We start from the raw sequence: 16,259 nt of genomic DNA on the forward strand, positions 1-16,259 counted from the left end.
CTGTACCTCATGTGTCTCTCAACAAATCTGCATCAATGGGAACTGGTGCCATGGCCCTTGTCTACAAACATCTTGTCTTAATGCTGCTGGGCGTAGGCTGGCCAGGTCTGGAGAATCCTAATGCGGAAGCAGCTCGGGTCCGAGAGCACTATATAGTGGCTCAGGTCGCTAACTGGAGCTACAGTTTCCAGGCAGAAGACCTGTCCAGGTAACTAAATGTGTGTAGCTTATTTGGGGGTGTAGTTGGGTGTAATAGGAAGGTGAGGTTTCCCCATCCCTGAAGAATGGGCTGCTAGGTTAACCAAGATAAATGTTAGTTTTAAGTTGCTTTCAATGGTGTGACTTCTAAATTGCCGTGATTTTTGGATAGAATTTCTGCTAGTCTTACTCATTATTATTTTCATCTGTCTATTGTTGGCTTTCAGCATTTTGCTGCTTATTCACTTTTTACCACTTAGAATAATGAAATTTGCTCACATGAGGCTTCTTTCTCTCTGATATACTAGTTTGTTAAGTGCAAGGAAGTTGTTTCCATGCAAGCAAGAGAAGATTCAGACTTGCAACGTCACTCCCAGCTGCAGCCTGAGTTGTTAAAATGTTGATCTTTGACTTTGTGTTATATTTTCTTGTTTGGTTTTAAGTAGCTTTATGGTTTTGACTGTATACGTTCATAATTTCTGTGTGCCTTATTGGAAATACAGTATACTACCTATTAAACAGGGAGAAAGAGAGGAGATGTGCAGGCCATCATGTCTGCTGTCCTATCTAATTTCAGCCTTAGACTGGTTTGCAATGCAAATATAAACCTGTGCTGGTGAGAATGTCCACTTGCCCACGCTTATATGCCAACAAAAGGAAAGAGAGAGCCTCAAGGGCACCTGTTAACTTTTTATGTAAAAATGTCACAAGACATTCCCAAACCTTGACTGAGAATAAGAAATGATGCTCTGCTAGCTTCTTAGGCAAGTGGAGATTTTTATTTTTATTTTTTTGTCCTGGCTTCCTTCATGGGTGTATCCAGGATTTTTGTTAAGGGGGTGCAGGACTTGGTGGGGGGCAGGACTTTTATGGGCGGGGTCAGAACTGACGGGATTGGTGACTTAGTTAAGTATTTCTATTGTTCTACTTGATGTAGGGTGGGCAGCTGCCGCCTCCGCCCCACCTTGGATAGGCCCATAGCCTCCTTAAAAATATTTATATATATTATAGATTATAGATATTATTATTATTATTATTATTATTATTATTATTATTATTATTATTATTATTATTTGCAGCCTCACATTCTCAAATCTTTGTCTTATAGGCTAAACCCACAGATCAGTCACTTACCTTTGTAACTTGCCTTTTGGACTAATGTCCTGAGCCAGAATGTCATATGCACTCGGATGCACGTATGGAACTCCCACACATTCTGGGCTCACTCTTGAATGACTAATTGAAAAAATGCACTCAATAGTGTTGAATCTGTGAGGCAGGTTCTGCCATTGGCCGCTGTGAGAACAGGACTAGATGGGTTGTTGGCCTGGTCCACTGGGGCTGTCTGCATGTTCCATCTTCTTTAAAAATCTCAGCTTTTCTTTTGAAACAGAGAGCAATGTTAAATCTGAGTGTGTTGTGGCAGCTTTTTATAAACTCTCAGGAATTTGAGGGGTCTCAGTAAAACTTTTAATGAAGCACATATACCTGCCTTCCTGATTTGCTTCTATTGATCCTCCACACATTCTTGCTTTTGTGTACATCTCTGAGGCTTATTCCATTCAAGCCGGCCCTAACACAGAGTTGGAATAGATTAGGATATAGTAAATTCTGAAAAATACCCTTATAGTTTATTTAGTGGTTTTATTGGCCACTCTTCAGTTAACAATAAACTAATAACTTCAGAATTGCAATAAAGCACAGCAAAACAATGTAGTGTAAAATTGGGCAACAGATATTGGTTATAATATAGTTATGGAAGCATGGGAATGATTATGGAATACAGATACAGTCATACCTCGGGTTGTGAACATGATCTGTGCGGGAGGCACGTTTACAACCCGCAGCGTTCACAGCCTGAAGCGCTGTGTCTGTGCATGCACGTGACGCGATTTGGCACTTCTGCACATGTGTGTGATGTCATTTTGCGCACATGCGCCGAAACCTGGATGTAACCCATTCAGCGCGGTCCACAACCTGAAAACGCACAACCTGCACCGTTCATAATCCGAGGTATGACTGTATAAAATTTATAGCATGCTATGGTTTAAGAGAAAACTGTATGAAAATGTTATATGGATGGTATCTAACACCAAGTAAACTGGCAAAAATGTATAAATCAAAAATGAGTAAGTGTTGGAAATGCAAAGAGAAAGAAGGTACTTTCTATCATACGTGGTGGTCTTGCAGTAAGGTTAAAGCTTACCGGGAAATGATATATAATGAATTGAAAACAATGGTTATAATAACATCCGTTAAAAAAACAAACCGGAAGTTTCCTTCTGGGAATTATAGGGGTAGAACTACCGAAACAGTTTAGAAATTTATTCATGTATACGACTATAGTGGCAAGAATGTTATTTGCCCAAAAATGGAAAGAAGAAGTCCCGAAGAAAGAAGATTTGATACAAAAACTCATGGACTATACAGAAATGGCGAAACTTACCAGAAAAATAAGAAATAAAGAAGACAAACTTTTTATAAAAAAATGAAAATGGTTTATTGACTATGTACAAATAAATTGTAAACAGATATGGACATTGGCAGGATTATTGTAATAACCTGCAGTTTCATAAGAGTAAATAAGTAAAGTAGATGAATAAAAGATAAGTTAAGTTAATTTAGAATATGCAGCAAATGATACATATAAATTTAAGGAACTACAGAAAAAGGAAGAAGGAAGTTGAGTTTTGAAATGTGAAAAATGGCTGTAAAGTTATTGAAATGTATATTACTGAAAACTACATTTTTTTTTAATGTAGTGTAAAATGCCCATGTAAAACCTCTTCACACATTTTTAAAAGAGCAGAGGAAGAAAAAAAAGTGCTCACATGGTGCCAAAAAGAAAATGAGAATGGTGCCAGGCATACTTTTTGGGAGAAAAAATTCCAGAGATGGGGTGCCTTTACAAAACAACAGCAACAATCTTTATTATGGTCCATTATGGCTCTGCTGAGAATACAAAATGTGTTTGGTACACATGTTGATTTCTGCAACTGTGCTTAACTTGCATAATGTATTTTACAGCATAGAGTTCTTATACGTATCTTCCACACGGAAGCTATTTCCTGTGATAGTTTTAAGACTCTTCTATTTCAGATTACCAAAATCGGATCATCTATTTAAGAAAATTATCTACAGCGAGTATGAAGCAGATTTCAAAAAAGAAAAACCAAGAAATGCTCTATCAGGTAAACACGGCATGATTTTCAGATATTGCTGGTGAAATTTTCACAGCATGGTATAATCTCTCTGCTGTCACAAATTCAAATTAACAACATTTTAAGCCACTACAAGTTTATTTACCCATTTAGGTCACAATCCAATGGATGTTCCTGAGGTTAGAGGATAAAGTGGATTTCCCTCCTCGGCCTGCAGTAAGGCAGGTCTGCAGACAGAGGCGGACATCCTATTTGCAGAGAAACCACTACTATCCTTGCCACTCAGCCACTGGTACTCTGGTGGTGGGGTGGGTCAAGGGAGGTTTAGAAGCCAAAGTCCTCTTATTCCCTAGACATGGCCCCAAAACAGCGTGGGTGGGGAGAGTACATCTGCCCTGGAGTTGGCACACTGATCAGGGACAAATGGGGAGGTTAAAAAATAAAAAAAGAGTAGCCCCAAAATGAATAACACAAAACCTAGAGAAACACCCTCCCACTTGGCCAACATGAACCCAGTAGGCCTTTGTTTTTGCTGCCTCTCCTCTTCCTTCCTATGGGTCTACTCTATCCTCTTTGAGTGCCTGACTCAGCGGCTTCTTATTTAGCTGGATGGAGAGAAGGGCGGTGGGGGGGGGGGGCACATTATAGAAACGTCTGACTTTTGCCTGGCTGGAATGCAGCCCAGTGTTCAAGGCATGAGTCACATCTGCTATGACCCTGCCCACCTTTTGCCCCTGGCCACACCTAATACTGTCATACGGCCCCTGGAAGCTTGTCCATGAGGAATGTGGCCCTCAGCCTGAAAATACTCCACATTCTTTTTCTAAGTTTTAGAGGTAGAGGTAGGTGGATCTTGCTGCTCTTTCATATCCCTGGCCACCTGCTTGCAGAAGGCAGGTGAACAGGTAGCAACAGCAGTGAGAAGGAGCATGGCCAGGAGACGGTCCGTAGTCATTTTTTCCAAATTACTCTGTTCTTCTCCTTGCACTGATAATTAGATAGTTTCCATTGTCCCATTAATGACCCCAGATACCAAAAATGCACTTGTGCAGAACAGCTAACTAGAAAGTGACTAATCATTTCAGTAACTAGTGTTGTATCGCTGACTCAAAATATACAAAGGATGCCTAGCTGTTGTTCCTTTCAATGTTATTTTGCACGTTGCCACAAAGACTGAGTTGTGGCTTCCTTCTTTCACTTCCACATTGTTCCAGAATTTCCTGCATGACACACAAAGTCTTCTACAAATTTTAATGATAAATAAGTACAGTGGTACCTCGGCTTACAGACGCTTCAGGTTACAGACTTCGCTAACCCAGAAATAGTACCTCGGGTTAAGAACTTTGCTTCAGGATGAGAACAGAAATCGTGTGGTGGCGGCGCGGCCGCTTAGCTAAAGTGGTACCTCAGGTTAAGCTAAAGTGGTACCTCAGGTTAAGAACAGTTTCAGGTTAAGAACGGACCTCCAGAATGAATTAAGTTCTTAACCCGAGGTACCACTGTATAGCAGAGTGGCTGGGTATTTGCTTCACCCCACTGAAACATATAGGAAAAAAGAATGAGTTTACAAGGTGGGTTTTGCATATCATTTCCCACGGAAACTACAGATTCATACAGTTCTGTTTCAGTGGGAGAAAGGGTCTTGCAAAACATGCCACCCTCTTGCATGCCAGTGTGCCTTCTCTTCCTAGCAGTTGGCCTGATATGATAAAACAGAACCAATGCCAACAGGTCATTATTGTAGTTTCTAACAATAAATAAGACAGTGTACACCCATCCATTTGCTCTGCACATGTATGCTCCCACTGCTGGTGTGGGAAGCGGTGTACACACAGCATTAGTCAGAATCAATCTTTCCTGTATCTATTCTGTCATTTCTTATGAAATACTGTGCTTTGATGCTCCTCGCCCCCCAGTCTCAATCTAAATTGAGAAAAATAACAACCCAGCTGTGTGTTAAGTCAGTAATGTATACGGAGCCCAAATACAAAGTTTCTTACCACGCTGACGGAGTGGTCTAATATTGTTAGTTGCTTGTACCTCTGTTTTGTATGCAATTTTCCTTGTTTTTAAGTGACTAGGTTTTTCGGGCATTCCTTCAATGTGTTGGTAGGGTGGGGTGGGGAGAATTGCACTGGAAGGCTCAGCTCCCTGCTTGGGCATATTAATTAGAACATGAACTCTTCAGATCACTCACCATAATAACATGTGATTACATATAATCATTTTTCAATGTCTTTATTTATTCATACTTTGATTAATTTTCCTATTCATTAAATGTCTCCCAATATCTTCTTTCATCTACCTGCAAAACAATTCAAGATTAAGCACAATTGCCATCCCTATCCGATTCTCTTTTCATGCATACAGCGGTCACCATGGATTCTACCGGTTTATTCTTTTAAGTGTTCCAGAACGAGTATCTGCTACATAAGCAGCAAATACTTGTTCTATACCAGAGCTTTCCAAACTGTGTCGCGACACATTAGTGTGTCAGCTGCAGTGTGTAAGTGTGTCACACGAAGGAATTAGTTTAACCTCCGGTTTGATAGTAAAACTGAATTACTGAGTCACGAAATGAAGCAAAACTGAATTATTGTGTCGCGAAATGATTCATGTCTAAAAAGCGTGTCACCAACATGAACCGTTTGGAAAGCTCAGTTCTATACAGTGATACCTCGGGTTACAGATGCTTCAGGTTGCAGATGCTTCAGGTTACAGACTCCGCTAACCCAGAAATAGTACCTCAGGTTAAGAACTTTGCTTCAGGATGAGAACAAAAATTGCGCAGCGTTGGCAGTGGGAGGCCCCATTAGCTAAAGTGGTACCTCAGGTTAAGAACAGTTTTAGGTTAAGAACGGACCTCCAGAACGAATTAAGTTCTTTACCCGAGGTACCACTGTAAAGCAAAATTTAGGCACAGGCCTTTTAAGTTTAGCTAGGCCACAGGCTCAAAAGAAAATGGAATCATCAAAACCATGCCCTCCAACTTTTACTTACCAAAATCTGGGACCCCTCCACCATGCTGCGGCTGCATGCCCGCCACCTCCCTTGCCTGCCCAGGCTGCCTCGGCCCTCGGCCACCACTGCCATACCTCCACCTGCACTGCTCATCCTCCCTGCCCTCTCGCTCTGCTCACCCTCCCCACCTGTGCCGCTCAAAAATGACCCTAAAAGAGAGCAAAAACAGCAGAAATAACGTCTAGCAATTCCACAAGCTTTTGCAAGCACAATCCTAGGAGCCCTTGCACTGACTGTTGAGGCCTGTGGAGAGTTGGAATTTGAGCAAGGAGGTTTGGAGGGAACAATTGTGGTGGAGTTTGGTGGATTTTTGTTTTTGTTTTTAAGGGTTTTCCAATGGTTTCCAGAGGTTTAGATGGTGTTTGCAGGCTTTTTCAATGGTGTTCCCAACAGTGAAACGCCCATTGTTCTAGGTGCATTTCTGCGACAGTGAATTTCATTAGCGTGAGCAGTTTCTGAGCTCTGGGCACAGTACTGCACCTAAGATTTCAGATTGAAACAGCGGAGGGGAAGGAAAGGAGGACCTTTTTCTGCCTCTCCACTTGCAGCCTTTCTCTGAAGACTGGAGAAGAGACCCTCTTAAGAATATTAGCGGGCTGGACAGGGGAAGGACCAGACCATGTGAAAAATGAACATAATATTTTAGGTGCGGTTCATTCATTTTTCAGCTTTGTATTCTTTTTATTAAAAAATCTGCACCTAGACTTTTCATTTTTGCACCCATAACCTAGGTTTAAGGTGCCATTTAGCTCCTAGCTTTCATATCTCAGTTTCTAACACTGGTTCCCAATACAGTGGTACCTCGGGTTATATACGCTTCAGGTTACATACGCTTCAGGTTACATACGCTTCAGGTTACAGACTCCGCTAACCCAGAAATAGTGCTTCAGGTTAAGAACTTTGCTTCAGGATGAGAACAGAAATCGTGCTCCGGCGGCGCAGCGGCAACAGGAGGCCCCATTAGCTAAAGTGGTGCTTCAGGTTAAGAAAAGTTTCAGGTTAAGTACAGACCTCTGGAACGAATTAAGTACTTAACCCGAGGTACCACTGTATAAGCAATTTCAATTAAACGTGCGGTGCCTTGGAATGAAACCCCCAGGAAGATGGGGAGTTGCCTGTATAAGCATAGCTATCATCTTCTTCTTACGTCACAAACGAGCATAAAACTCAATTGCTGTTCTGAATTTATTGGAGGAAGGTTGGTGTGTGTTAACAAATAATAACATTCCTGCCCTAAGGAATGATGGTGCATTCTAATAGCCACTTGTGTGTGCAAGTTTGTCTCTCAGTCACAACACAAGTCTCTTTTCCCATGTTGTGTATTTTAGGGATTTCTCTTTCTCTCTTTAAAAAATATTATCATTTTGGTAGGGCTTCTGGGGCCAACACTACGTGCTGAAGTGGGAGATACACTTGTCATTCATTTTAAGAACCTGGCTAATAAACCACTGAGTATTCACCCACAAGGCATAGCGTACAGCAAACATTCAGAAGGTAAGTGCTGGTAATGTGACTGTGTTGTCAGATATCCCGGTGACGATCCTTTCATATTCCTGGCTTCGTCGGCCATCAGGACCAGCCAACCAGAGCTCCCATTAGTGGAAATATGACTGTAATGGAAAACGTAAAAGACACACCAGTCAGGAAGCTAGACGAGAACGTTATTATTTCTTTTAAACAAGAGCAAATCCATAGCAAGAAGCTTCAGCCTGTCCACTCAGATATAATGAAGTCAAATGCCACCTAGTGACTAAACTATATAACAACATCAGAAAAGCTAAGGTCTGCCTCAGATTTTGATCAGATCCCCAGCTCTTAGAAGGAAAAGGAAAAGTGGATATACTTTAACCTGGCTTAGGGGTAAACTGCAAGTGCAAGAAATATCAACATTTTAAACAATGAGATATATTTTGTTGGGCTTCATGCAGCTTTTCCTGATGAGGAATGTTAGATTTGTGCCCTCCTGTATTTTGTACTAGGCATCAGCCAGTGACGGACACAAGTTGTTGTTTGAATTGCAAGGGATAATGATACCAAATTGGTGTACCTGACCCCCAGAAATATATTGTCATGCCTTTAATATTTAAATAGTGGCATATTAAATAGAACTAATTCTTCTAGAACGAGCTGAGAAGGCATATCCATATGCCATCTGCACGAGTAAATGGAAATATGTTCTTCTAAGTAATTTCTGTAAAAGAGCCCTCGATATACAATGGTAGAGGAGAATGGTAAACTGAAACAAATTGGCAAGTTTCAGTTTGCACAGCAATAGCAAATAGTGCCAGGCCCATCCAGAGCTTGTCCCCAAATGACTGGGAAGCACGGGGTGTTCTTGGTATGACAGCCAAGTCCAGCAGGCCTCTGGCACCCCTCCCTTCCAGCTGGCTTAGCCCTCCAAGGCCCAGGGCAAGTGTACCCAGCTGCACCTCCCCTGCCCCCACCGTGTGTGCACGGGCCTATGTAGGGCTATCTGGGAATAAGTACCTGTTCTCCTGTACCGTATGTGCATGTACTGTCCCCAGGCAGGGCTGTATAAGAAAGGTGGATAGATTGGAGGAAACTGTGACCCTCCAGATTGTATTGGACTGCAACTCCCATCACTCCCAGCTCGCATGGCCATGGGCAGGGAGTGATGGAAATTATAGTTTAACAGCATCTGAAAAGACGCAGGTTCTCCATGCCTGGTATAAAGAGGACATTAGACTCAGCGTGTATATGGATAGGTGGGTGCATGTACATTTATTTATTCATTGCTTCATAAGGGCACTGTTGGTACGATTATGTATGAATAATACATGGCGAATCCTTGCTTCCCTGCCACTGAAGGTTCCTCATATTCCGACAAGACATTGCCTATCGAAAAACTGGATGATGCTGTGCCTCCTGGAAAAAGTTATAAATACGTGTGGAAGGCCACTGCAGGAACTGGACCACGGGAGGCTGATCCTCCTTGCCTCACGTATGCCTACTACTCACATGAAAACATGGTGCAAGACTTCAATTCTGGCCTTATCGGTGCCTTGCTGATATGTAAAAACGGTAATAAAACATTTAGGTTGAAGAAACCAGCAAGTGTTTGTTGGGGGTTATCTGTAATGTCCCTTCTTCCCACACATGCATTCCTGTTTATCATCTGCCTCAGCTCCTTGGTCTTTGACAAACTAGGCCCTTTTGACAGGAATAATTTCTCTTCTAGCAGGCCCAACTCTTCAAGACTGGGGGGCTCAGTCCTGTCCCCTCATACTTTGGTGGGGCTGAGGTGTCCTCAGCCCCATAGAGTTGATGCCTATGCCGGGAGAGAAACCCTAGAGAGCTGCTGCCAATCAGTGTCAACAGTAATGAACTTGATGGGCAGCTTCCTAGGGGTCCTTCATTATCTATGTCTTACTTGATAAAACACTCCCCCCCCCCCCCGATGTCTGTGACAGCCTCTTCTTCTTCTAGGAAGCCTGCATGAAAATGGAACACAGAAATTTTTTGACAGGGAATATGTGCTGACGTTTGCTGTCTTCGATGAAAGCAAAAGCTGGCAAAAAGGATCTTCCCTCATGTACACCATTAATGGCTACGCTAATGGAACACTGCCAGGTACTGTATATCCTGTTAACCTAGATGGATTTGCTTGACTGACCATTATGGTACAGTGATTTTGAAACAAAAGTTTCCAACTGCTGCTCTTTTGCGTTTCAGATGTACAAGCCTGTGCTTACCATAACATTAGTTGGCATTTGATAGGGATGAGTTCTGCACCTGAGATCTTCTCGGTCCATTTCAATGGGCAAACCTTGGAGCAAAACCACTATAAAATGTCAACGATCAGCCTTGTCGCAGGAGCATCAGCAACAGCAAAGATGTCTGTGAGCAAGACAGGAAAGTGGCTCATATCGTCCCTTGTTGAAAAGCATCTAGAAGGCAAGGAGATCTTTCTTCAGCAGGCATTGGTGCAACTGCAGCCTTCATTACCTTCTCTCATATAGCAGTTGTACAAAACATGCAAAATCATCTTAACTATGGCAGCACTTGTGGTGATGGGGGTGGGGTGGGGGGCTAGGAAAACAATCTGGCATACAATAGAACTGCGGTTTGCATACATTGACTATAGAATAACAAGACACCTGCAACTACAACTGTATTTTGTTAGCGGGGAGTAGTGGCAGTGTGCTCAAAGCATGAAATGTCCTTTGTCCACAATTGGCTCACCACTGAAATACAAGGTGAGTCCTTTAAAAGAGGCCCTGTGGATACAGGGTACACATGTTCCATAGGGCCTCTTTTAAAAGACGCACCCTGTACATGCAGTGATTTTCAGTGGCCACCGCCATCTGTCCAGATAGTCATGTGATTCGCTTTAAACCCTTGGATGTGTTGTTAGTTAAGCTGACCCTTCATACTAACTAACTAACTAACTAACTAACTAACTGACTGACTGACTAACTGACTGACTAACTAACTCAATAAGAAGACAATACAAATGTCTTTTGTTTCATTGGTTAAGTACAAATGACTATGAATAAGCCTAAACCTTTATCGGTTTAGTCACTAGATTAATAAAGCAAAGTTTTACTAGATTAGCCAATGGGGGCTGCTTTTAACTCATGAGGAAACATTTAAGTTGGTGAAGCTGTGAGCCAAGAGCAACTTCTTTATTTGTTGCGACCAATTTGGTTCTGATGTGCCTGTAATAGGAAATGAAAAAATAAAATATTAAGAGATGTCTTTTTCTTTTAACAATAAGTGGTAGTTTTTGTTTCTTAAAGTTATCTTCTGCTGTCTTCAGTGTCTCAACAATGCATTTACATTGAGATTACCATAATATGCTCATTTATGTACATTTAGTTGATTAAAACCTATATTAAGCCAGTGAAAATGCTTTGTTTAGTTATCTTAGTTGTTACTAACTATGCAGAACTATCACTTGTAAAGACATACTCTCAAAATATTTTTTGCACCTATACAGCTATTAGTAGGAAGAAGCTGCATGGATTTATTTAGCATCCTGGAGAAAACCCAAGCCTGTCCCTATGAAGACATTGTTTAATTTTGTTAAAAGTATGGCATTGTGAATCATGAGCATAAGTCAGGTCTCCAAAAGGCTCTGTCACACTCCAAAACAAACAAGGCAGTATTGAATTGTGCCGTTCCTTGAATGGAAAGAATCTTCCCATTTGCAGAAGAGGTTTTGATCTAGTGGAGTCCTCTGCTAAAGGAAGAAGAGGGGAGGCAATGTCCACAGATTCCCCCCTTCCCATGCAACCTCCCATGCCACCTCCCACACTGTTCTGGAAAATCCCCCAACCTGCTCTGGGGAAGGTGGGGCCCCAGAAGGGAGGAGGAATTGATGAAAATCTCACCCTGCCTTCCGTTAGTGCAGGGTAACCACTGTATCATATACCCATAGATGCAAGGGCACAAATGGATTCCACATACTGCTGTGTGTCTCAAGATGCATTAACATGGCTTTGTTATTTATACCTTAAGAGAGTAATGAATGGCTCATAGATTCTTTTTGCTGGCTAAAGTGGTGGAGATTTTGATTGCGGCAGGAGACAAATGTACATCTTTCAGAGGTCTCTAGTAAAATACATATATAATAAAATCTTGAACTTCCACCTGGTTTGGCTGAAGAGAAACAAGAAGATACCTTGGGCATGCACGTTCTTTTACAACTAACAGTCATGATCTGTCTTTTCAGCTGGAATGCATGGTTACCTCAACATAGAAGACTGTGGAAATCCAGACACTTTAACGAGACAATTATCCTATAAAGAAATACGGATGATTAAGGACTGGGACTTTTACATCGCTGCTGAAGAAGTAATCTGGGATTATGCCCCGGAAATTCCTGACAGTGTTGATAGGTAACATGATAGAATATGTTGGTTGATGGGTGTGTATAGACTGGATAAGGTTCTCAATTCTTAGGCTCCATCCACACTAAACATTTAAAATAGTCTCACACCACTTTAAACAATCCTGGCTTCTCTCAAAGAATACTCTGAATTGATCCCCTGAAATTAAGGAACATGACAATTTATTCTGTTCTCCTTATGTTTCACTGACTGTTAATTGCTGCATTGTGTCTGAGCTTTCACAGGATATAAAAACCATTTCCAGAAATATAGCAGAATATACAGCAAGTTCAGCACTCATTTTGGTGTTATTTGCAAAAAGATTTCTTTCTGGAAGTAATACCGAAATGGTGCTACCATATATCCAGAGGTGGTTTTTATGTTATTTGAAAGCTCAAATATAATGTGAAAATAGCAGTTTGGTAACACGTGCAGAAGAACCCTTTCATTACTCTATTTATTCCTGCCTTTTTACTGGGGTTTTGTTGGGTTGCTACAATGCATATAATCATTTGTGTTAATGTAGATTTTTCTAAATAAACATTTCCACCCACTATTTGTTGTGGGGGAGGAAGGGAAAGGAGATTGTTAGCCGCTTTGAGACTCCTGAAGGGGAGTGAAAGGCGGGATATCAAATCCAAACTCTTCTTCTTCTATTTCTTTTCTCAAAAGAAATAGATGCCTATCTCCCCATTTACAGATCTTCTTTCTTCTCTTTCTCCCCCCCCCCCAATTATTTTCCCAATTTTAAAGGAAATATAAAACTCAGTATCTGGAAGCATTTTCCAATCACATTGGCAAGAAGTATAAAAAGGCCATATTCAGACGATATAAAGATGCCAGCTTCACCAAACGCATAGACAATACAAGGGCCAAACAACATGGAATTCTGGGGCCTCTTATCAGCGCTGAGGTCAGAGATAACATAAAGGTAAGTACTGAACAACAGGTATAAGGACAGAATCTAAAATTTCATTTTATTTAATTCACGCATAGGACTTACGCTATATGCATTTTGACTATCCAAAATTTAACATCTGTATTTATATTGAGTTGCATCCAACTGAAGCTAATTGTACTCGGGTCCTGTTGAAATCTATGGGTCTTAATTTAGTCATGACCAACTTTTCACAATGATTTCGGTGGAGCTTAAGTGCCACTAATTTAGGCTGGACCCAACCCACTGTCTCTCCTATGCAGTGCTGTGTTGATGACAACCCTATGCATAAAACATGTTCCTCCGTGAGCCTTATTAACCAAATAATTTATCCTGCACATACAGTTGCTTCCAGAAATTATTTATTAGTTGCATTCCTCCAATTGGTTTTATGGTTATCCTGTAGATCCCTCTGGGTATAGTTAGTAGAAGAGTACCTTTTTATTTTTTTTAAAAAGCCCTAGTATTATTATTGCTTCAGCTTCTACTACTATTATTGCAAACGTCTTGTATAAAGCATTATTGCCATACTGAACACATATTCTCCACCTACATTTTAAACAGATTGTATTCAAAAACATGGCCAGCCGACCCTACAGTATTTATGTGCATGGAGTTACGCTTTCAAAGGCTGCTGAAGGAGTTGTTTATCCTTCTGGTGCCAAAGGTTGGTTATTCATTACTTCTGCCTAGATTTCCTCCTATCTTTCTTATGGTGGCGCATATATATATATATATATATATATATATATATATATATATATATATCGTATATATATGAAATTGCTTCCCTAGCAGTTCAGTCGATAGAGGTGTCCAGTTGTCATTTTCAAAAAGTTTTTTTAAAAAATATTTTTTAAAGGTCATTCCTTTTTAAAGGGCTTCAAAGCTAACTGTAAAGTCAGTATCATCCAAGGTAAAGGTAAAGGGACCCCTGACCATTAGGTCCAGTTGTGGCTGACTCTGGGGTTGCGGTGCTCATCTCGCTTTATTGGCCAAGCTTCCAGGTCATGTGGCCAGTATGACTAAGCCGCTTCTGGTGAACCAGAGCAGTGCATGGAAATGCCATTTACCTTCCCGCCTGAGTGGTACCTATTTATCTACTTGCACTGTGTGCTTCCGAACTGCTAGGTTGGCAGAAGCAGGGACCGAGCAACGGGAGTTCACCCCGTCGCGGGGAATTGAACCACCAACCTTCTGATCGGCAAGCCCTAGGCTCTGTGGTTTAACCCACAGCGCCACCCACATCCAAGGGTACTTTGAATAGGAATGGAAAGCTGAAGAAATTAACTGGCTAATTAAGGACAGAGCTGGCCCCATCATGACACAGAGGGAAGTGGCCACCTCATATGACAGATGCTGCGGTGGGGCAGTGGCAGCAACCTCCTGGCCATTCTTCCCTGGCCCCACACCCCTCTGCCAACTGGACTTCTGAGATGCCCCGGCTAGCTCTTTTCTGTTATAAGAAGAGAGCTTTTAGGTGTTAAGGGTTGTTGTGCTCAGAGATCCTGCTTGAAGGCTTCCCATGGGCTTCTGGTTGGCCACTGTGAGAACAGGACGCTAGATGAGATGGGCCATTAGCCAGATCCAGTAGGCTCTTCTTATGGGTGGAGATTCCATGATTAAGGAAGTGATGTAAGCACAATAGTCCAATGGGAGAGGCATAGGAGAGAGATCCTGATGGTTTCCACTCTGCTTCTTTCTCCTTCTGCATGTCAGAATAAAAGTCATACAATATGTGAAATCACACCTTACTCCAGAAAAAGTGATGTGTTTCAGGTGTAGCAGGAAAGAGCATAGAACCCGAGTGTCTGAAAGAGGTCTGCAGGCAGTGTTTACACACTGTGCATGGTAACTGCCATTTGCTTCTGCTCTTACCCTCTTACTCCATTTATGTCCTTATTCCATCCAGAGAACAGCACTGAAGGTAAACTAGTCCAACCAGGGGAAATTTACACATATCGTTGGACTGTACTCGACACAGATGAACCCACAAGCGAAGATCCTCAGTGTCTCACCAGATTTTATCATAGTGCTGTTGATATAACAAGGGATATCGCCTCAGGACTTATTGGACCACTTCTGGTTTGCAAACGCAAGGCACTCGACGTGAAGGGAACACAGGTAAGGTACTGTCAAGTATTGCAAACTGAGAGAGAAAAGATGGCAGTCGTAACGCTGCTATCTCAAGGTTCTGAGGCAGTGTGCCTCCAAGGGCTCATCCACACTTTGCTTGTTCTGTTCCTGGAAAGCCTGGTTCTGAGAGGTTTTCTGGTTGTCCCTGACTTGGGTGTGAGTGGGAAATAGGATTTTGAACCAGATAGTTTTATCCAGCAGAGCTGCTCTTAGGCTCTTGGGGCCAGACAAGTTGTGAATGCATATTTTAGTCATGTAAACAGCACCCATGAAGAAGCATGAGCAGCCACAGGACCGTGCTGGGGGTGTATGGAGATGGAACAAAATCCCCTCTCCAAGCTACTATTTGCATTTCAAAGAAGTCTCATGCAAAATGCCTGGACGAAAACATTTTTGCCTCGCATTGGAATGAATGTTTTGGTGCCACATTACCTCCTATGGACCAGGGCATTAGATATATGGATTGCCATAGATCAGAAGACTCCCTCGTTGCCACCAGCCTTATTTCATATGGTGGAGGAATCCAGAAGAAGGTCTCAGATGATGACTGTAGTGCTTGGGCAGAGTCGTGTAATACTTTTTTTATAGATAAGCACCAACCCTTGGATTGTGCCTGGAAAAAGATTGGTTGGTAGCCAGTATGGTTCTTTAAATACTAGCAAGATGCATCCTGCATAACCAGATCCATTTGGCACAAAACTTAGCCCAGTGGCCTGCTTACTAGCAGAGGTTTCAAAGGTTATAAGGGCATAGATAACAGTGGCCAGGCTACCTAGAAAGGTGCCGTAACCTGAGCTAATGAAAGGCACTTTATGCCATAGAAACCACTGAATCCAGCAGAACTCTCAAACAATGAACCTGGATCTTCAAGAGGAATTTGACCCCATTCAGACCAGGTTGAACCCCTACCTCCCTGGTCGGATGAACAATTTATCTGGAATGAGTTTTAGTTTA

General features: G+C 41.9%; 1 protein-coding gene across 1 annotated transcript in view; it reads left to right on the plus strand.

Moving 5' to 3' along the window:
• Window positions 1-6: 6 nt before the first annotated feature.
• Window positions 7-16,259, plus strand: part of F5 (coagulation factor V) — a 39,697-nt gene continuing 23,444 nt past the window's right edge. The window contains exons 1-10 of the mRNA XM_028726598.2: window positions 7-208; window positions 3,298-3,389; window positions 7,752-7,874; window positions 9,210-9,422; window positions 9,828-9,971; window positions 10,074-10,295; window positions 12,076-12,241; window positions 12,986-13,163; window positions 13,734-13,836; window positions 15,082-15,293. Coding sequence (XP_028582431.2) covers window positions 36-208; window positions 3,298-3,389; window positions 7,752-7,874; window positions 9,210-9,422; window positions 9,828-9,971; window positions 10,074-10,295; window positions 12,076-12,241; window positions 12,986-13,163; window positions 13,734-13,836; window positions 15,082-15,293 — 1,626 coding nt within the window. The 5' untranslated portion in view covers window positions 7-35. The remainder of the gene's footprint in view (window positions 209-3,297; window positions 3,390-7,751; window positions 7,875-9,209; window positions 9,423-9,827; window positions 9,972-10,073; window positions 10,296-12,075; window positions 12,242-12,985; window positions 13,164-13,733; window positions 13,837-15,081; window positions 15,294-16,259) is intronic.

The sequence above is a fragment of the Podarcis muralis genome, chromosome 4 (assembly GCF_964188315.1).
Source record: "Podarcis muralis chromosome 4, rPodMur119.hap1.1, whole genome shotgun sequence".
NCBI lineage: Eukaryota > Metazoa > Chordata > Lepidosauria > Squamata > Lacertidae > Podarcis > Podarcis muralis.